The 20,238-nt window shown below is 38.8% G+C and overlaps 1 protein-coding gene across 1 annotated transcript; it reads right to left on the bottom strand.

Annotated features, from left to right (window-relative positions):
• Nucleotides 1–9,377: 9,377 nt before the first annotated feature.
• On the bottom strand, nucleotides 9,378–17,340 carry rdh8a (retinol dehydrogenase 8a). Its single transcript, XM_067477836.1, has 6 exons — nucleotides 16,853–17,340; nucleotides 14,480–14,641; nucleotides 13,342–13,521; nucleotides 12,571–12,664; nucleotides 11,917–12,100; nucleotides 9,378–11,789 (listed from the first exon to the last, which is right to left on the bottom strand). The coding sequence occupies exons 1-6, from the start codon at nucleotides 16,956–16,958 to the stop codon at nucleotides 11,562–11,564; spliced, it is 954 nt and encodes a 317-aa protein (XP_067333937.1). The 5' UTR covers nucleotides 16,959–17,340; the 3' UTR covers nucleotides 9,378–11,561.
• Between the last annotated feature and the right edge of the window lie 2,898 nt (nucleotides 17,341–20,238).

Genomic DNA, 20,238 nt, shown 5'->3' with positions numbered 1-20,238 from the left:
CATTTCACCTTAAGACATAAATGCACTACTGTGTTGACACAAACTACATTGTGATCACATCAGACCCATAAGAGGAAAACAGTGATTCAAATAATTTAAATGTATTGAAGAGACAAATTCATTTTTATCTGTTATGATTTATACTTCATGGGGTTAGGGTTAGTATGCTGTTTAGGCAGCCGTGACTTGTTAAAACTGTCAATGGTCGCCAATTCACGGACAGCAAATAAATATGTCAAGAAGAGTTATACTAAGGAGAAAACAGCACATTCATAATAGCTGTCACATCAAAAGTGGCAGAAAAACAAAATCATCATCTCCAAAATATGGGGCCACAAAGCATTTCCACGACCCTCAAGCCAGTCAGTATTAGTGGACAAGTCAAAGATAACAAATACAGTTAAGGTCTTGCTATGACTGTGTTGTAGTGCTTATCTTCATGCTGTACTTTATGTGTGTGCGTATGAGTACGTTTTTGTGTAGTACCCACAAGTTATAACACTGGTAATGGCCTTCTGCACTGGGGTTGTGAGAGAGGAATTGCTTACCCCCGGGCCTCTCCCACGCCATCTCCCCTATGTCCCTATCCCCTCCTCTGCATATGAGAATAACCATAAATCACAGCCACATTTGGTGTCGACCAGTGCAGAACTACAACTCTGTTATGCTAACTGGGTTAGGCTCAGTGGTTTTGAAGTACAGCCACACCTTTTGCAATATGCTGAAGATCTGAAAGTTGAGTCATAGAAGCAGTTGTGCTTTGGTGTAAGACTCAAAAGTGCAGAACGCAAAGATTGTGCAGGCAACATTCACAAACTCTGGCATGCAGACACACTCACACCCCTCCTCCTTTTATTCCAGACGTAAAAGCCAAAAACAACTATACACGTCCGTCTCTTGGGCTTCATTAGATTGAAAAACATAAAAGATAAATAAATGAACTAACCCCAAAATTGTTGTGCTTGCGTGGGAGAGTTCAAAATGCCCCAAAATAGCCTTCTGTAAGGCCTAAAGAATGAGTGTCTGCAACTTTTCACCATACAAGGGCCGGTTTTCTGTACCCAATGCCCTACCAAATCCCTCCACCACACTCACCACAGTGACCAATGTTCAATGTGCTTTTGTTCTGTACCATTGTCCCTTGTGTGTGTGCAAACACTTAATGCACACGCAGCCACATTTGAGGAGGCATCCAGCTTTTCTCCTGCTTCTTGTGAGTGTGTATAGTCACAAATAGTCACAGGCTGCACATGGCATCAGATTCTTGGAAACAGAAGTAAGCCTCTAATGAGTAATCTGAGCGAGGATTCAATTCTGCAAAAGCAGAAGTGAAAGAGCATTTCACGTAAGGGGTAGGAGACTCCCAGAGTCCAGATCATTTAGACTATAGATTGACACTTAGAAACAAACAAGTACAGACACGTTCACTTTCATCACTTCAGCCTCGCTGTTGTGTTGTTGCACTTACGGTGTTTGTTTGTTCACACCTGTTAAGTTTGTATACACATTGCTTGTATATTGTTTATGTGTACTTGCATATATGTGCATGCAGCCTGTGTGCATGTGTGTGTGTCGGTAAGTTGTTGTTGGGGAACTTCTTAAGAATAGTAAAAATATGCATTTAGCACTGTTTGTGTGCCAAATCTTTCACATGCTCTCAACCCTCAACTGTTTGTCGAGCGAACCCCCCAAAAAATCTTTAATGTTGGCTATGACTACTAAAAATTCTATAGAAATAAACTGCAACTACAAATATATATTTTTTTAGGAATGTAAATGCAACAAGATTCAGTTGTTTTATTTATGATATTGATCATAATGTTGATATGTCGATAATTAACGTAAATGGCAAATTACAAATATGCTGAACATCTCAATAATAGTGTTACAATGTATTTTCTGCCACAATATCATACAAAATGTCTTTTGTATGACTCTATGGGTAACCTGTTTCTTGGTTAGTTTGGAGAAAACTTGTTTGCTAATATACATAAAAAACATGATCTTTCACAAACTTGCTTGGTTGAAACAAAGTTTACCCTCTGTAGTGTGACCTTCAAATCAGATTCAGCAATCTCCATATAACTAGCAGCTTGCCATTGCACTTTGTTGTTATTTCTGATATAAATCCTTTCATCTTTGACTAAAACCTATAAATAATCCCAACACATCTAAAGTATGGATTCCAACGTATCCTCTGTCTTTCACTTAGTTTTTTGGCAAATAGCAATGTAAACCTGCCACAATATGTTCAGGTATTAATGCAATGTTCCTCGGATAACTGTAACAGAATACTAATTTTACAATTGCAATAATTTAGATAGTTCATCACTAAAAAAAGAAAAACAATAAAATAAACTCTAACATGGTATCAGTAATGTATTACTACCCAACTCTTACAGTAAGTGATTCATTATTTCGATGATGTCACTGCTGTTGCAAGCCCGATCAACCCACTATGATTGCAGTGTTTATCTGTCACTAGCCAACAGATGGATCCAAATGACACAAAAGCATATACAGTTAGAGCCAACTGCAATACTCGTCTGGCTCAACAGAGTCAGTAGGGATAATCCTGTGTTCCTAGCCCCCCTGACCTCCAGACATTTAGTAGTGTCGGCACGTAGCTGGAGCTGTCAGCCCAGCATCGACGGGAGATCTGTGTTTAATTTGCAAAAGCAGATCTTGCCAGAATACAGAGAGACAGAGAGAGAGAGAGAGAGAGAGAGAGAGAGAGAGAGAAAGGGAGAGTAATGAAGCCAGTACTTATGTCTCTGTGTTTAGGTGCCAAGTGGACCTGCGTTTCTGTTGAAGATGATAAAGCAGAGGATGAACATCTTTGAGATGTGTATGTGACAGAGCAATTTCGAGCCCTCTTGTGGTTCTGTGTGTCTGCTGTGGAAAGAGTTGTGCAAGTGGTTGTAGGTTTCAGTATGTGGGTGTCTAATCTGGGTTACTGTGAAACCGAGTAGTTAATAGTCTGTGTTTGTCTGCACATTACTCTGGCACAGGCCTGGGCCCACAAGCCTGGGAGTATCAGCGCTCTCCAAGATTACCCAACTGTGGGCACAATCCATCACAAACAACTATGAAACCCAACCATAGAGGGTTTCTCTTCACGAAAAAACACAAAGTGAACAAGACAGAACAACTGCTCCTCATTGATGGTTTCAATGTAGAAATAGTTGTTTTGCTCTCAGTTTGTGTGTCCAGACACGCAGATAGACGTAAAAGGAGGTGTGTAGAGCCGGTATGATGGGGTATGAAAGTGACAGGTAACGGTAATTTCTGTCAAGTTTTTCTGGTTCTACTCAGTGACTGGGATATTCAAGCTGAGGCCTGCCCTCTTCTCTGCAGCCTGGGAACCAGAGCAGTGATGCCTGCTTGCCTGAGTGCCTGGCTGCTTTCGCTGGGAGCCGTTCCCATCCTACTCATCTGTTTATTATTTTCTTGTGAGGGCTTGTGTTCTAAGAGAAGAAGGGGGTTGGGGGGTGGTGAAGGTCAAGATGCAGAGAATATTCTCCCATGTTTTACTGATAATTCCTCTAGAGACATAGCATATGTTTTTTTTAATGAAGATGTCATAAACATATCAAACTGTTGGAGATTTGGTTTAAGATACAGTTCATGCAAGAAAGCCCTTTATTTTATTAGCATTGGATTTAGAGGTAAATAGATTTGGGGGTGCCCCGTCCAACCCCACACACATATAAAAAGTGTACTGAAAAGTGCTAAAAAAAAAAAAAATAATAAAAAAGCACATACACACTGTGCAAACTAGCCATGCAAGGATATCCCAGCTTATGTCATTTTCTCATTGAACACTTTTTGGATACAGGTTTGAACACCTAGTTTCACATGACTAAGTAGACATTACTCATCTATTTAGATGCCACACTATTAGTCAAGATTAATATATAAAAGCCACAAAAATTAACTTTTACTGTGACATTCTCAAATGCTTTTATGTTTTGGCAGACTCGGCGTAAAAATTGTGTATAGTAGATAGCCATATAGCCAATTGTTTCCAACACTGCCTTAAGGGTATCTGGATACAGTTTCAACATTAACTGCGGGTTTTGTGCACACCAGGCACTGGGTACTTCTGACCTTTGACCTGCCCATAGCCTCAGGAGGAGAAGTCTTTTTAGTGAGAAAGGGAAGACCATCTTGCCAGTCCCACACGGTTCTCTCAAAGTCACATTCCAAAGGATGCTTTTCCCACCATGAACCAAACACATTACACTGTTCTTTTCTGGCAAATATTCAAGAAAGTGGGTGATCACATGAGTGGAGTCCTGCCCAGTACTCAAGAGAGAGTTGACCTTCATCATTGCCACAGTTAGACCATTCTCCACAGGTCAGGAGAAAAATTGAGAGGGCCTGTATCTGGGAGAATGGTCTGGTCTCTCTGTTTCAGTGGAAAAACATTTCGATGTATTGCATCATTGCATTGCATTTGCCATTACACTTCAAGACCATAAGTAAAAACTTGTACATATTATAACATTAGGATACAAATCTCCCTCAAACAATTTGTAAATGTACTGTTTAGAATTTTGATTACTGTTTTACTGAAATCTCTCTCAAGGACATTGCACCACCAACAATACTGAGTAAAAGTAAATTTTTTGCAGATTTTTAATGTTGTTAAACCCATTTTGTGCCACACATTCTGAATAGAATAAACCTAAAATCTTTGGCAAAACCATTGCTCTATAATTGTCTTCTTCTAATGAGCATCTGGTTTGTTGATGCACTGATGCATTAAGAAGCATTAGAATGACATTGCCTTTGACATGTGTAAAACATTTTATTTTAAAATGCTGAGTGTATTGTAAAAAGAGTAGAAATGGTGGCATTTACAATTAGAAAGAAGTGCAAAGAAATTTTAAAAAATGCTTGTAGTTTATGAGACCTTAATTGAGAGATGGTACTGATACTTTCATTTTTCAGTATATTAATTTCAGGATCCACACTTAGTGTGCAAATGTTTAACTTTTACTTAAGCTGACTTAAAACAGATTCTGGTTCTGGATTCAGATTCATTTTTCTTGTTTAATAATTATTGGTAAAGTTTTACTCTGTAATACATCATCATTTGCAGCCATGTTTGACTGCACATCTGAAGCTGAACATTACACAGTGTGTGCTTCTTTTGGAAACTGCAGTCATGAACAATGTGTGACCACCTTGTATTCATCAGGAAAAAGTTTTCTCCCTCAGGGATTTTGTTTAAATCGCAACACTTCCCCTCTGGCAACCAAAACTAGGCTGTGCACAGACAGGCACAGTTAATGTATGACAGGCCTCAGTGAGAGACACACAATCCAGATGAGTAGATAAGATAGAAGGAAGATGAAAGAGAGAAAAGAAATCCATGATGGTTAAGAAGAGCACCAGAGAGAATAACTGAATGGTGTGATGTTGATGTTTTTTTCTATGGCACATACACACATACTCATAAACAAGTGTTATAAACAAGAGAAGATATAAAAAATAGAAGAGAAAATGAATAGAGAGTAAAGAACCTAATTTGTAATGTTTGTTAATAATAAGAGACAGAGTGAAAGAATGAGAGATGGAGGGTGAGTAGGAGAGCAGCCAAATGACAGAGGCGTGTTTGTGTTCTGATTACGCTGAGCCAAATGGAGGCGGCTCACCAATGGAGATAACCAACAAAGACATCGTTTTTACTGGGGACAAATCAACGAACATCTTTTCACGGTCAATAGACGGAGGCATTCTTTTAATTTGATGAAGAAAACAAATCAGCCCGGGTTGATCCATGAATGCAGCGCAAAGCCTACAGTTCATCTGCTCTTGAATGAAGCAAATGAACAGAATGCTTTCTGGTTTAAGAATCTAGGGGCTTAAAAGAACTAATTCAGATTTCTCTCGCGTAAGTAAGCTGCTACTTGAATCTATGGTGTACGTTATCATTATGTTCTTATGAACTCACGTTTTGAACGTCTATTCGCTCTCACCCTAGCTGCCAAGATGTGATGCACAGCTGAATAAACAATGATGTGGGCTCTTTGGGTTAGGACAGGCTTCCTGGCATGGGTGTGCCTGCACTGTGTTCGGGTTCTCATCTTTATGGTTTGCCACAGTGAATAGATCAGATCCATGATGCAGAGAGGCTCCACAGTGAGGTTGTCTCTCTGGCAGGGAAACAAGGGTTACCAGGCAGGTACCAACATCAGTAGATATCTATATATCTATCTGTCTATCTACATCACTCTTTTCTGTATATCATCTGTGTCTGTCTTTCCTGTCCACACTTTCTTTTTATCACACTCACACTCACACATGCACATACACACTCCCTAAACACACTCACACACTGCCAATCATGGCATCAGAGAAAAACATAGCTAACCTTGGGAAACAAATTAAAAGGGTAATCACCCTTTGGTTGACATATTCCCTCCTTGGTGTCGGTCAAACCAGTAAGCAAAGCATATCGTTATTTTTCTGTAAATTAAAAATATAAATACTTCTCTGCGCTAGATTCCCAGACGTCTAATTACAGCATTGAAAGAGAGAAACAACTGATCTATGGTGGAAGAGGTTAGAAAGCCAAAGGAAAGATGATAGGTTAGAGGAAAAAATGTGAGTACACAGAATGGTGAGAAAAGTCAGATTTGTTTTCGGACATGCACATTTACATGCACATGCACATGTATGTACTAATGCAATCTCATTTTTTGTTTCTTTTTGTTTCTTTCTTAATCTTTATTTCTTTTTTTGGAGTCTGTTGTGACCAGTGGCTCAGCTTTCCTACAAACAAGCATTTCAGGTTTTGACAAAAAGAATAAAAAATACAATGCACTGACACCTGCTGCTTTGCAATTGCACTTTTTCATGTGTAATATTACACCAACCATACGTTATTGTCCACAATAAAAACAAGATGATTGAGTTACCCCAGCTCAGATTACATCATCTCTAATCCCAGCACAATCACCTATCATCCCCCTTGTTTGAGAATTACAAGCCTTGTACACAGATTGAGCTCTTTAATCACATAGTTTCACAGTCATTGGAGCTGATAGATTTGAGAGAGTGAACTTAGCGGAACAAAACAATATGGCAGTGGGCATACTGAGCCCAGTCTGGAAATTCCTGCTGGATTGTTTATGTCCTGGAAGAGCAATAGGGTAAGAGGACAACGGTAATGTTGTAATGATAGTAACAATAGTGGTTCTGTGTCTGTAAAACAATGTGTATGACTGGCCAGCAAGAGCCAAGATTCTTTTGATTTATATTCTGACCTCCAAACAATCCCAACTGGCCTTGCAAACAAGCAGCTCTACAGAAAATGAGAGATGATGATTATGACCCCCTCTCCATGTGTGAATAAACAAGTGACCCACGTTGGGTCTGTGAGAGGTCACCGCACAGCAGAGTTATGGAGATGGAAGGAGAAGGCAGACAGTGGGCCTCAGAGAGAAATAGAGTGAGTGAGAAGAAAGGAGGAAAGAAAAGTTATAGCATATTTGTTTCTCCTCCATGGCTGCTGCTTAACTATTGAATGTGACTGCCACAGGTCAGTCATACTATAGCCTGCCTCTTCTGCCTTAATAACTTAATAACTTCAGATCACCTATGGATAGGCCATTTGTTTTTTTATATATTTGGCTCGAATTTCAAATGACAACAAGTGTTTAACACACTTCAGCAAATGTGTCTACGTTGCTCTCAACAATTGCCAATTGTATATGCTCTTTTGATAAAAAATTACTGTTACAAAGGTAAGTCTTACATTTCTACATATAATTATTTCACTGTTCACATCATTACAATACATTATGAAAATATGTCAAGCACAATCTTAGGCATTTTACATGCATAAATACAGCTGCCTTAGAAAGTATCGAGACTTTTTGCATATTTAAATGTGTTGTAAATATTGTGTTCTAAATGGATTTTCTTTTTCATCACAAAAAACATGTTCAACACAAAAGAGAATCTCATTCCTGAAAATGAGAGAGGAGTGGTTAGAGATGATTTGTTCTGCAGTTGTTTGGGACAATGTCAGTTTTCACCACCCAAGGATGTTGAAACAGTTGCTGCCCACCAAACCCTCCATTTTTCTTTCTGCATGGAAGTGGAAATTTCTGAACATGGACCATCAGACCAAATTAAATGTCTTGATGCCACGACTGCTGTGTGTGATGATGTCACAGCAGAAGCCTTCAGGGGATTCGCCACACCAGATGATTGTTCCCCTGCTGTTTTGCCAGGAAGACTATCAGATGTGATGTAGATGAAAATCAGACAGGAGCAACATAATGCTTTATGACTCAGTTGTTCCATGTTGCAGTGTAAGTTTGTATACTGACATTTTGTGTTGGGATACGATATGATACGATTTTCCACAGTACACATTTCTCTTTGTTCTGTTTCTGTGTTCTGTTTTTTCCCTCTTTTTTACAATATTACCCAATTGTTCTCTGTAATGTGAATGCAAGTGCTCTATGGTACTTCTGACAAAACAGCCCAACATTTTGAGAACCTTTTTGACAATGCTAAAGGAACACATGGGCTAAAGGTTTTGGGTGAGGTTTATTATTTTGGTTATAAACTATTGCGTTGTGCGCGCATATCATTGTTCCATGAAATGAGCCAAAATGATAAAAAAAAAAACATTTTACACCTTAAATATATGTATTTCTGACTCACAGTTTAGCTCATATGGTGATTCTGTGATTCTGAGTTATTTAGAACAGATCGTTAATATCAATAGGCGCAATAACTGAATAAGATTAGTGGAGTTGAAGATTTTAATCCACCCTGACCTGGGATCAGGCTGAAGCACCCTGTCTAGACATTAGCTCCACTTAATGCTAGTGTCCCATCTCTCTTTCTTTTGCTTCCTCTCTTTCATTTACACTTTCTCGCTCTTCTTGTCTGTCTTCTTATCCCAACTCATTTCGCACAATTTTCTGATCTATGCAGCTCTCTTTTGTTTGTGATCTCTGACTCCCCTGGTTATTAAATCAGTCTCTGAATAAGGCTTAGGTGTGGTTCCCTGATTACGATGACAGTAGAAGGAGGATGCATGCGGTAAAATGGCTGAACCCGCAATGACCTCGCAAAAAAGAAAGCAGGCAGATTGTAAAGTATGCATCCTGTTACCGGGCAAACCTTATTGGGTTTTCCCATTTGTTCTTCTCTCCATATATACTGACCAAAATCACAAGAGGCTTGTTAGTCAATACAACAGGCAACACACAGGCAGAGCTAATGAATGTTTAGTGGCTCAGTAATTGTGACAGGGTTACAATTAAGAGAAGCCCTAACCACGTCACTCTGCCCCCATTACACTGCAATTATGTTCTTGATTGTGAAACAAAGGTACACAACAATGGTTTGATACAACCTCTTGTTTAATGAGACTTTGCTGTAACTCCAGTGTTCATCAATTAGTAAACAGGTCTTCCATTCAGGCCTAGACACCCCAATTCTCATTTTTATGAATGTGACACACCCCCACCCCTGACTATCCCAAAGTCCCCTACCCACTCCATGCCCTTAGCCTTCAGCGTCCCACAGTGGGTCTTGGCATCCGCCTGAACATTCAGGACACACAGACCTCTCCCCCAACCTCCTCCGATTCCCTATCCCCCTTCCCCTCCAGTCCTTGCACACACACCCACTTGATTGTGATTGACAGCATCTTTGTTCCTTTGTACGGAGCTGTCGCCTCTGATGAAGACACATACACAGAGCTGAGGCTTTGCACTCAAAGAATATTGCACAGAAACTACAGACCTGCGACCAGCTGTACTGTACTCTTATGCGGAGCTCAATACAATTGGACTTGGTGCATGTAACTGACCTGGACACAGAAAGACATGATAGGATAAAACGATAAAGGTTGTGCATACAGCAAAAAATTCTGGCTCGGCTATCCAAGCTAGACCATAGGCCTCTACCAGTGTGGACCAGGGGGTCCTGAGCTGATGGGCTGAGGGGGCAGCTGGAGAGGGAGGCTGCGTAATGTGTCTGAGGAGGCTGTCATTTGGGTTCACCCCTCCTCGGGGATGGGAACCAGGTCACATTCTCTCCACGGCACAAAGCAGGGTATGTGTGTGAGAGGTGGGAGTCCAAGGGAGGGGGTTTGATGGGGAGCAGGCCATGACCTCTTTATATCCATCAACAGATTGCTAACTTGGCCCATAGACATGCTCATTCACACTCACATACATGCAAAAACATGCAAATATGCACTTATGTGCACAGACATGCACACTTACAAAAATGCTCATTTAAAAAAAATTATGTGCTTTGCAAGACACCTAATGCATCTCTTTACCTGACAATGTTCCAGACACCTTAATGTCTGTGTTAGCTGAGATAGTGTTGTTACATGAAAACTTTCCACAATGCTTACCATAAAGGAATATATATCTTTAATCATCATAATCATTCATAATCATCAGTATGAACTGATGTTAAATATTGTCTTGTTGAAACCATATTGTACATGGGTTCTTACAAACTTAGATAATTAAGCAAATATTATAAAAACATGAAGTCTACTGTCTGCAACACTGTTTAATCACAGTTTTAAAGGTTTGACTATTGAATTCTATTGTAGTTTCTCCCCCAGGCAACGAAGGACAAATTCCTTGACACTGCCACTGAGAACCTGCAATAGCCACAGGTCGGCCACCAAACAACACAGTGAAATACCGCCCCCTTTTGGTACCCAAAGAGTTTTGCAGAGGGAAAATCCTTGCAGGGCGACCAACAGGCATCAATAGTAAATATGGTCACATTTCGTTACAGACACACAAAAAACTAAACAAAAAGAAAACAAAACCAAATAAAACAAACAAAAAAAAAACAGTTTAGGGCAAATCAGAAGTTTGTGTCTCTAAATTAATTTCCTATATTAAAAATATCCAACAAACCCATTCACAAACATGTTAAGAACCAAAAACATGTTTTATCAAAAGATTAAAAATATGATTTAACAGCAGTTATGACCGAAAGAACACAATGTTACTGAAAAGATGAAACTCAAACATGAACACAATTAAAAGTATTCTTTCCGACTCTGTCTTACAAGTTATAACTCTAGTAAAACTCAGTGTAAAGTTATTGGAGCGATAATTATTATTATTGCTTTATAGTTGGATTGTATTTCTCTGTAACTAAGTTTGTTTTTTGTGCTTTGTTGTCTATGGGACACATGTCTGTCTGTGTGTTTTCTCTTTCAAATAAAACAAACATCTAACTACTTACAGTACAAACATGTGATCATTTCCTCCCATGTAGCAATCACTAAGGCACGGCCTCTTCTTTAATAGTTGTATGTACACTAATCCAATGTGTGCATTGTATGTATTTCTGTCTATGCATGATGAGGTCATCCTGCATTTAACATCTTAGTGAAAAACTTGTGCAATTGTGCATGTTGTCTGACAAAGCTTATCATGGTAAAGTCTTTAAACTAAACGGCACCTTCTAACTCCTGGTTATTGGTTCTAGGCTACCTGAAAATCTCAAGGAAGGGCCAGAACAAACTGCAGAATTGGGCAGCCCCTTCAGTTAGGTGAGATTGTGCGTCTACGCAGGCAGCTGCATGTCAGGCACTTAAGAATGCTCATGGTTATGTGCATGAGAGGACCAAAATTGAAAAGTAGGTTGTAGAAGGTGTTGACAGACAGGCCACCAGTCTCATCTGCATACTTTAGGGCCACAATGGGTGTGTAGAGGCTGTTGGTGAGATTCCTAAAGCGAGGGCTGCTCGACTCAATAACCTTTTTAGTGCACTAGAGGGATGAGAATCAAAAGTACATTTTACTGATTTCATTGATATGCAGGCAGGTTGAATGTATTACTTAGTGAACAGAGAAACAAAACACTGCTGAATTGTGTGTTAGAAAACTCTTCTCTTACTTTGGCTATGTCCTCTGGTGTCTGGCCCATGGCTTCAAAAATATCTATTGATGATGGCAGGTAAACGTCTTTAAAATAACGAACTGTGTCAGCATCTACTCCTGGATACTCCATATTTGCCACGTCTTCCATCATCTTTGTCTCAAACTCAGTGTGCACTGGGCCAGGCTCAATCATAGACAACCTGGAGGGAGTCAGATTTAGAAAGGCCTGGGTACATGTACAGTACAAAGCGAAGACAGATGTGAAGGAAGAACGGAGGAAATCTTTATCATGTGCTCTGTGCTCTGAAGTTGGCTGAGCATTTCTCAGCACTTAAACCACTGGTATTTTTTTTTTTTAAAGGCAAAAAGGTGTTCTAGACAAACTTCCCTCCTGTCTTCTGCAAACCTATTGCACATCTAGATGCATGTAGTGTCTGTTCCTGTTATGGCCAGAGAGGGGAGTTTGCAGGGACAATATATTGTAAAACTTGGTACAGTATACCAGACTGAAATCCAGGTTAGTGTCCTCACTGTAGTGAATGACTCGTTTACTAATGTCTATAGCTCATTTTAACTTCCTTCACAATAACCAGAATTTGATGCATTGTTAACCTAAATGGGATTTGACCTGGTTAAACAAAGGGGAAATAAACATAACACAAAAACCTACCGAATATTGAACTTCAACAGTTGCACAGCCATACTCTCACAGAATCCCTCCATGGCAAACTTAGATGCAGTGTAAACATCATTGAACACCACTCCTTATCCCCCCAAACAAACAAACAAACAAACAAACAAACATGTATAGAGATAAATGTCAAATAGAACAATGAATGTGGCAGACAAACTATAAGTTTGTTTAACTTACTTTCATGTGACTAACAATTTATCAGAATGTGTTCTACTAGACCCCACCCATCTGGCACTTTAAACAAGTTAAAACAAACACGCAAAATTCTTTGCAGCTACTTATTTTCTGACCCAAGTCACATGAGCAGTCCTTTACTGTAAAGACACAGTCTGACAGATAATAAATAGAATAGTTTTATACTTTGAACATCTGTCAAACTTTCTAAAATAACCTAGAATATGTAGCATTAGCATAATTTCTGTTGGGAAAAAATGACTACATCATCATGCTAAAAATTTTAATTGCAGTTTTTTTCCCCAGAATGCTCCTCTCATTGAAATGTTTTGCATGGTAAACAAATTTGTCTGACTTCAGTAATTTAATAGATTCTTTAGCATGCAGCACACTACAATGTTTGACTCAGTATGATTAATATTTAAGATGTCAGGTTTAATGTCTGTGCTGGTGTGATGTTCTGCTTTACAAGACTGATTTCCAAGATTTGTCTTCACATGTCTTTTCACAGTCAGTTGCATTTGTAACCATGATTTCTTACACCGTATATTATGAATTACAAACAGATCGTACCTTGAAGCCCCATCACACTGCTCATGACTATGATGTGTCCTGAACGCCTCTTCTTCATGTCTGGCATCACCTCTTTGATCATGCGAACCACGCCAAAGAAGTTGGTCTCAAATACTTTTTTCATCTCCTCTATGCTGATGCTTTCCACAGGTCCAAGCAAGCCCACACCTGCATTGTTGACTGACAGGAAATACAGAGACAAACACATGACACAGTGTTGGTATCTGCCACAGTGAAATTCTCAAAATGTTTAAACTACTGACATAATATGAACTTGTTATGAACTTTTTTCAGATGTCCTATATACATGAGCAGACCCCTACCATTGATAGACATATAATATTACTTGGTACTGCCACCAGATGTCAGTGTGTGACAGGAACAGAGAAGTGTGATGTAATACCAATCGATGCTGAAGGGCCTGTGGGTCTTAAGTAATTAGGTTATGGGGAATGTAATGTTGGATTTAAAGTAAGATGAAGGCAAGTCTATAAATAGAACCTTTATCCAGATTAAAGGTTTAAACATAAGACCTGAAAAGAAGCATCCATTCGTCACTTATTATTTTGTTTAATTTACTGTCCCTGTAGCATATTGTGATGATTAAGGACTTAAGAGTTTTTTAATGGAGTGACTGGTCAAAATTGTATTGACTTGTTGGGGTTGGGAATTTCACTGGCTTCAAAATACAGATGGGACTTTTAGGTGTTATGTGCAGGCAGAGCTGCAGAACTAGGTTCAGCCATATTTCACATGCTCAGGACATGACTATGATGGTCCTTTATTTTTCACTGAGGGATCTATCTGCTCACTGGAATTTCAAGACTCTCCCAGTCTCCTCCCCCCACTTACACTATCAATATCAACTGCAAAACTATTGAGGACCGTGTTACTAACAGTATTCTCTCTTTTGAGACACTGACGTTGAATTATTATCATAATGCAGTGCTGTGATTTTCACATAACAAGTCTGGTAGATTTTTACTGTCAGAATAAGTATATTACTGCTATACAGTATTGGAGCATCAATATAATAAAACTATTTATCAACAGTCAAAAAGAAACAACAAAAAACAAATCGTATTCATAAACATTCAATTGGGAGGTACAGGCATAGTTTCAGGTGTGTCTCACTCACTGAGTATATCGATATGGCGATCCTTAACGTTGTTAACGCACTGCTTCACTGACTCGTCACTGCACACGTCTAGCGGAAGCAACATCAAAGTCTTGCCATATGCATCTCCTGCCACCTCCACTAACTTGTCTTTTTTCTTCAGGTCCCGCATGGTGGCAATGACTACAGGGGAGAGACAGAGAAGTGAATTGCTTTACTTGTATGGAGTTCAAAGTTCAAAGTTAACAAAAAGACTCAATATATAGAAAATTGATTCTGTAGAATTATACAGAAATAAATCTGGAACTCCAAGGGCATTTTACATTTGTCACTGTTCTTACCCGGTTTATAATTTGAACGCAATCCATTACACAAATCATAAATAATTCTTATCTGTACTTGAAAAGACCCTTGACCCACTGTTACATTGATGAAGTGACACACTGTGAAATGGCTGATCTCCAAGGCCATTACCAAATTACTTCCTCAACACGGGCGCACTCAGGAAAGAACACATCCACACGCTCATAGTTGTGACAGAATCAGACTTGCAGGTCAGAGTTCCTAGGAGACCACACCTTTACAGGATATACCAGTGATTTCTCCTTAACTTTACACGCTCCACAACATTAACCTACATACAGCACACAAATCTATCATGACTAGGGACAGCACCTATCATCACAATGTTGACTTATGTTTAATGGCCTCTCTACATTATGTATTTTGCTTATTTATTTCTGACTGTCACTATATTGCATAGACAAGAGATAAAGTGCTGTTACCCAGTGGTAATCAGTAAGAGTAAACAACCTCTTATTCACACATTGATCTAAATCTACTCTACCCGCTGTCTCTACCTAAACTGTGTCTGAAAAAAGACACAGTTGGATAAGTAAGAGTGAAAAAGACATTACCATGCTGTGGAGATTCTATTGCTGTGAAATGTTACTTATGCAACACTTCACAATGTATAACAATAAGCCAAATCTTTTTGTAACGGTGTTCCTGGGTGTCATGCAAGAAATCAAATGCACACTGTTTAATTATGATGTCTTGTGATGTCTAATTGAGTCAAATCTTATGATTTGAGAACAGTGGGTCCATGAAGCAACACAGATTTATGCATTGGTAAAGAAAGGAACAAGAGACCCATTGTTCTTCTGGCTCTTGGAGGAATTACTTTTGGGCAGCTTAAACATTCTTGAGTAAACCACATTTCATTGCACATGCAGAGATCTTTATGTGATTACTCTGAATTTGGTACTGTAACCAATTATTAGTTCATGCACAATGCAATATTGTTAATCTCTCTTAGATTCCCTGAAACCCAGAGAAAACAGCTGCTCAGCTTTATTGCATAGAGGTGGCCTTAGAGTAAGCAGGTCACAGCTGAAAAAGCTGCTCAAACCAGAGTTAGTTAGTTTGCTCATCTATTTTACAGTAATAATTGTCATCTGATCTCAGTGTCCCTTAACGAAAAGATAGCTTAACCGCCTGTCTACTAAACTAACTAACCCTTGTACAATTATTTGCAACATGGCTCTATTGCTTAACTTGGCAAAAACGAGTTTAAATAAAGCATGTATGAGGTAACTGCACTAAATAGTTTAACTATTAACTCACTAGGTCTAGCCTGTTATGTAATTCTGTCACATCTACCAATGATATCTTGTCATAGGGGTGGGAAGGTGGTCTAATGTAATTCTGTCTGAAGCTTCATGACGTGGAAAGGCTTTGGACCCCCAGTTCCTAGAGTGACACAAATGATGGCTGGGAAGCAAGAAAGGAGACGCTGAGCCCAACAATGGCAAAGTGGGACACCATAATTCCACTGTGCACCAATGAAGACTTCAAACAATTCCCTTGCTTTCGCGTGAACCCTCGCTTGTACAGGTCTCAAACTTTGTCCCCCTTTCAACACTCGCTCCAGTGAGGGGACTATAGACACATTAGATACGGCACTAAACCGGAGCAGGCGGTCTACAATTCACTGCGATAAAAGGGGCCTTTGTGCTGGAGAAGTCACTTGAAAGAGAACTGACAAGACTCCTTTTATAATTCCGGCTGGCAAGCGGCAGCCTTGCAGAGCCATACCCTGGAAACGGTGCTTTCAGGCGATAATAGTTAAACCAAAGGGGCGACTGAGACCCAGTCCTCACAAAAGGATATGGATCCGATATTACTAAGACTAAGGTTATTTCAATGGGCACAGCAAAGAATCATTATTGCACTAAGACGGAGCGTTGCGCATGGACCTTAACAGAAGTTTGTGCGTAAAAAGCTTTGCAGGAAAAAGTAAACACGGAATAGTTTTCAAGCGAACCACGTTATTACAGACTTGCTACTAATCGGTTCGATCAAAATAAACAATGTCGAAGAAAGCGCATTTACCATGGTAACGCTTCTTTTCATCTTTGGCCAGCGTGACGGCGATTCGTAACCCGATCCCGGAGGAGCAGCCGGTGATCAGCACAACTTTCTGCCCGCTGTTCGCCATGATTTGTCCGGGTAGGCGCTGTGTTTTTCAGCGGTCTCCTGCTCCGGATGGTCGCTGCCGAGGGAGCTACTGATCACCGGACTTTAAAAAAGAAAAGCGGATCATGCAACCACAGCAGCCATGTGAACGTCTAATTCAATCACATGTTCAGAAAATTAGTGACAAAAAAAAGGAGAAAAAAAAGGAAAAAAAAGACGAGGCATTTGTAAACAGCTGTGTAGACACGATTTTAAACTTGATAGGTGCAGCCTGCCTTGAAGTTCATTCCTTAAAATGTGTGTGTTCGTGCATGCGCTCATGTGCGTGTTACAGAAGGGGCAGTACTTATTTGATTTCTGAACTGATAACAATAAAAACAAATAACTTTACATTGTGATATTCACGTAACGACTTTTCATGGTGTTACTAAATAAAATAAAGTTAAAGATAGGATTTCCTATCAATTATTTATTGTAACCTGCTATAACCTAAAAATATTAAATTTGGTCTTACAGCTTTTCTCAAAAGTTTCGGCTCATTCCTTGAAACACCACTCCAAGCTTATCATTTGTCAACAGCACAACACTTTAGCTCAGCAGAAAAACAAAACAAAAACAACCAACCAAACAAACAAACCTCACTCAAAAATGTTATGTTCCAAAAGTGTCACTTATTTGAAAGAATATTGAAAGTCATCCCTGTCGAAATAAAGTGTTTCATCAACATTGTGTAAGTCAGGGTTTTCAAAATGTTTAGTAATTTTGCCAGTGGCTCAATGGCACGCTTGACAGTTCATCATAAAAAAAGAGTCCCGTTATATGATTCAGCAATACAAAACAAATCCTCAACTGGTTTCAGAAGTGGACATTACGATGGCAGGAATCATGTCAACATCCTTATGGGCACCAATGACACTGACACTTGCTGACAATACCACTGACATTTATGACACAGTTACATACTGTAGTTCAACATCTCTCACCTTTCCTCTTTCACAATCAGATATGAAATCCCTGATAACATTTAGGCTATAGCAGACATTGGGTTATGTATGTCAATATAATGGAATAGTGTGTAGGGACATCGCATTGAATTTTTTTCCCATTTCAAAGTAAGTTGTGAAACTATTGAATGTGTGTTTGGAATGCTTTCTGAAGTGACAGCATGTATGCATTTTGAAAGGCATGACACATATTTATGATGATGATAATAATAATAATAATAATAATAATAATAATAATAATAATAATAATAATAATAATAATAATAATAATAATAATAATAATAATGTTGTTCCCTTCAAGCTGTTGTATTTACAAAACGAGCATGTTAATGGAAGGTAATGTTCATTGTAACATGTGCTGCATTGTAGCCTAACGCCATCTGGTGGGAAGGAAAGGTGCAGCACAAACTCATATCTGGAGGGTGGGGAGGGAAGTTGGCGTGTGTGTGCTGAGGGTGTGTTAAAGGTGTATTTGATAAGATCTAAGATTTAAATATGCTAAATATGATGCAACCACATGCAAATGGTAAAATACACACTGTGGCAGACCACAGCAGGCACTATAGTGTATCTAAAATTGGTCCATCTGACTCCTAAGCAGGAATGGGTGGACTGGTCAAAATGTCAAAATGATGTGATCATGTGTGACTTTTGTTACCTGCCTTCTCTGTAAATATCAAACTGACTGCTGGTTTCCACAAACAAGAAAACATCTTCATATTTGTAAGTCTGTGATTGCTTTGCATTTTGATTAAACATGATTCATATTGCCGAGTATACTTTTTATTGTTTAATGCAATGTGATCATTAAATAATACAATAAAGAGCTCATGTCTTTTTTCACGTTTTAACAAATTATTGAACTTGGACTATTATGCTTGATGTTCTGCTGCTCGAATGCCTTTTGTTTCCTGTTTGAAAATAGTTCAGGAGGATTGTGGAGCACTTTGTGTAACATTTTGTAGTAGGTATATATTGTTTCATACTGATAGGTATATATTGTGTGCGTGTGTATATATATATATATATATATATATATATATATATATATATATATATATATATATATATATATATATATATATATATATATATATATATATATATATATATATATATATATCACAGAAGGTATATATTGTTTCATACTGTTGTAATTCCACAATTTATCATGCTTGCATTTATTGTCACTGTGTATTCCATTAATGCAAATAAAACAAAATACACACGAATGTGCACATGAATAATTCATATAAAATCAAGTTTTAATTATGATTCATGATTAACCCCGTTAGCCTTATTCTTACTTTAACATATTAACATAGTGAAAAGCATCAAGGCACAATAAAAACAAGAGAATAGGTGACTGCAAAGGACATCCAGCACACAGAGAGAACACCACAGAGCAGAAACCAGCAGCGAGATCAGGTACAGGTAATTGAGCTTTCAAACCTGTTTGTCTCCTCTGGTTAAACTATGGACAGGCTGCTGTCAGGCAGCTTTCATTTACATCATGATTTTTGTCAGGAGAGCTTCATCCATCAATGATCAGCCAGTAACCAGCAGGATGACATTGTTTTTTGCAGTGAAAATTAAAAAAAAAACAAAAAAAAAACAAAACAAAACCTTGAAGCATGTGATGCATAGCCAGCTCAAAATGAGAATACAAGAAAATTCTTTTTTATTGGCTTTAATGAATCACTGCTTGTAATAAATCAACTGTTGAGCAGACGGCATCCACAAAGTCACAAATCCTGATTTCTATATTTTAAAACCTTCCTAAATGATCTCATTGGAAATATGTACTTTATAATGAGATAATGAAAGTATAATTTCTACGTATAATACGATAAAGCATAAACACTGACCAACTGGTAATGTGGTGTTCCAGGAAAAGTCACATTAGTTTAGATTGCCAATCCACTATTATGTAGTCAACCATAGTAAGGTGAGGGATGTTTTTGCTTTGTGCCAACTGAGAAAGTGCACAGGTGTGGATGCAGCTGAAGAGATGAAGAGGGGTACTGTGTTGCCACTGATGTCTACCAGCCTTCAAGCTATGGCTGTGGAATTTTCTATGACCAAGGCAGTAAGACAAGAAGACTGAGGCAAAAGTTTAATGAGAAGTGAATAATGCAAGTCCATACATGCTTTTCCATACTGCATGCATTCTAAACCTCCCTCCCACTTTCACCTTAAACATTCTCCTCTCCACCTTCTCTACTTCACCTCTGTACCCACAGTATTTAAGCCTCCTTGAATTAGTATGCTGTTTCACATCTTCCTTCAGACTTTTTG

The sequence above is a fragment of the Channa argus genome, chromosome 15 (genome assembly GCF_033026475.1).
Source record: "Channa argus isolate prfri chromosome 15, Channa argus male v1.0, whole genome shotgun sequence".
NCBI classification, from domain to species: Eukaryota; Metazoa; Chordata; class Actinopteri; order Anabantiformes; family Channidae; genus Channa; species Channa argus.
The sequence above is the reverse complement of the archived record's forward strand: the minus strand, read 5'-3'. Positions and strand labels throughout refer to the sequence as shown.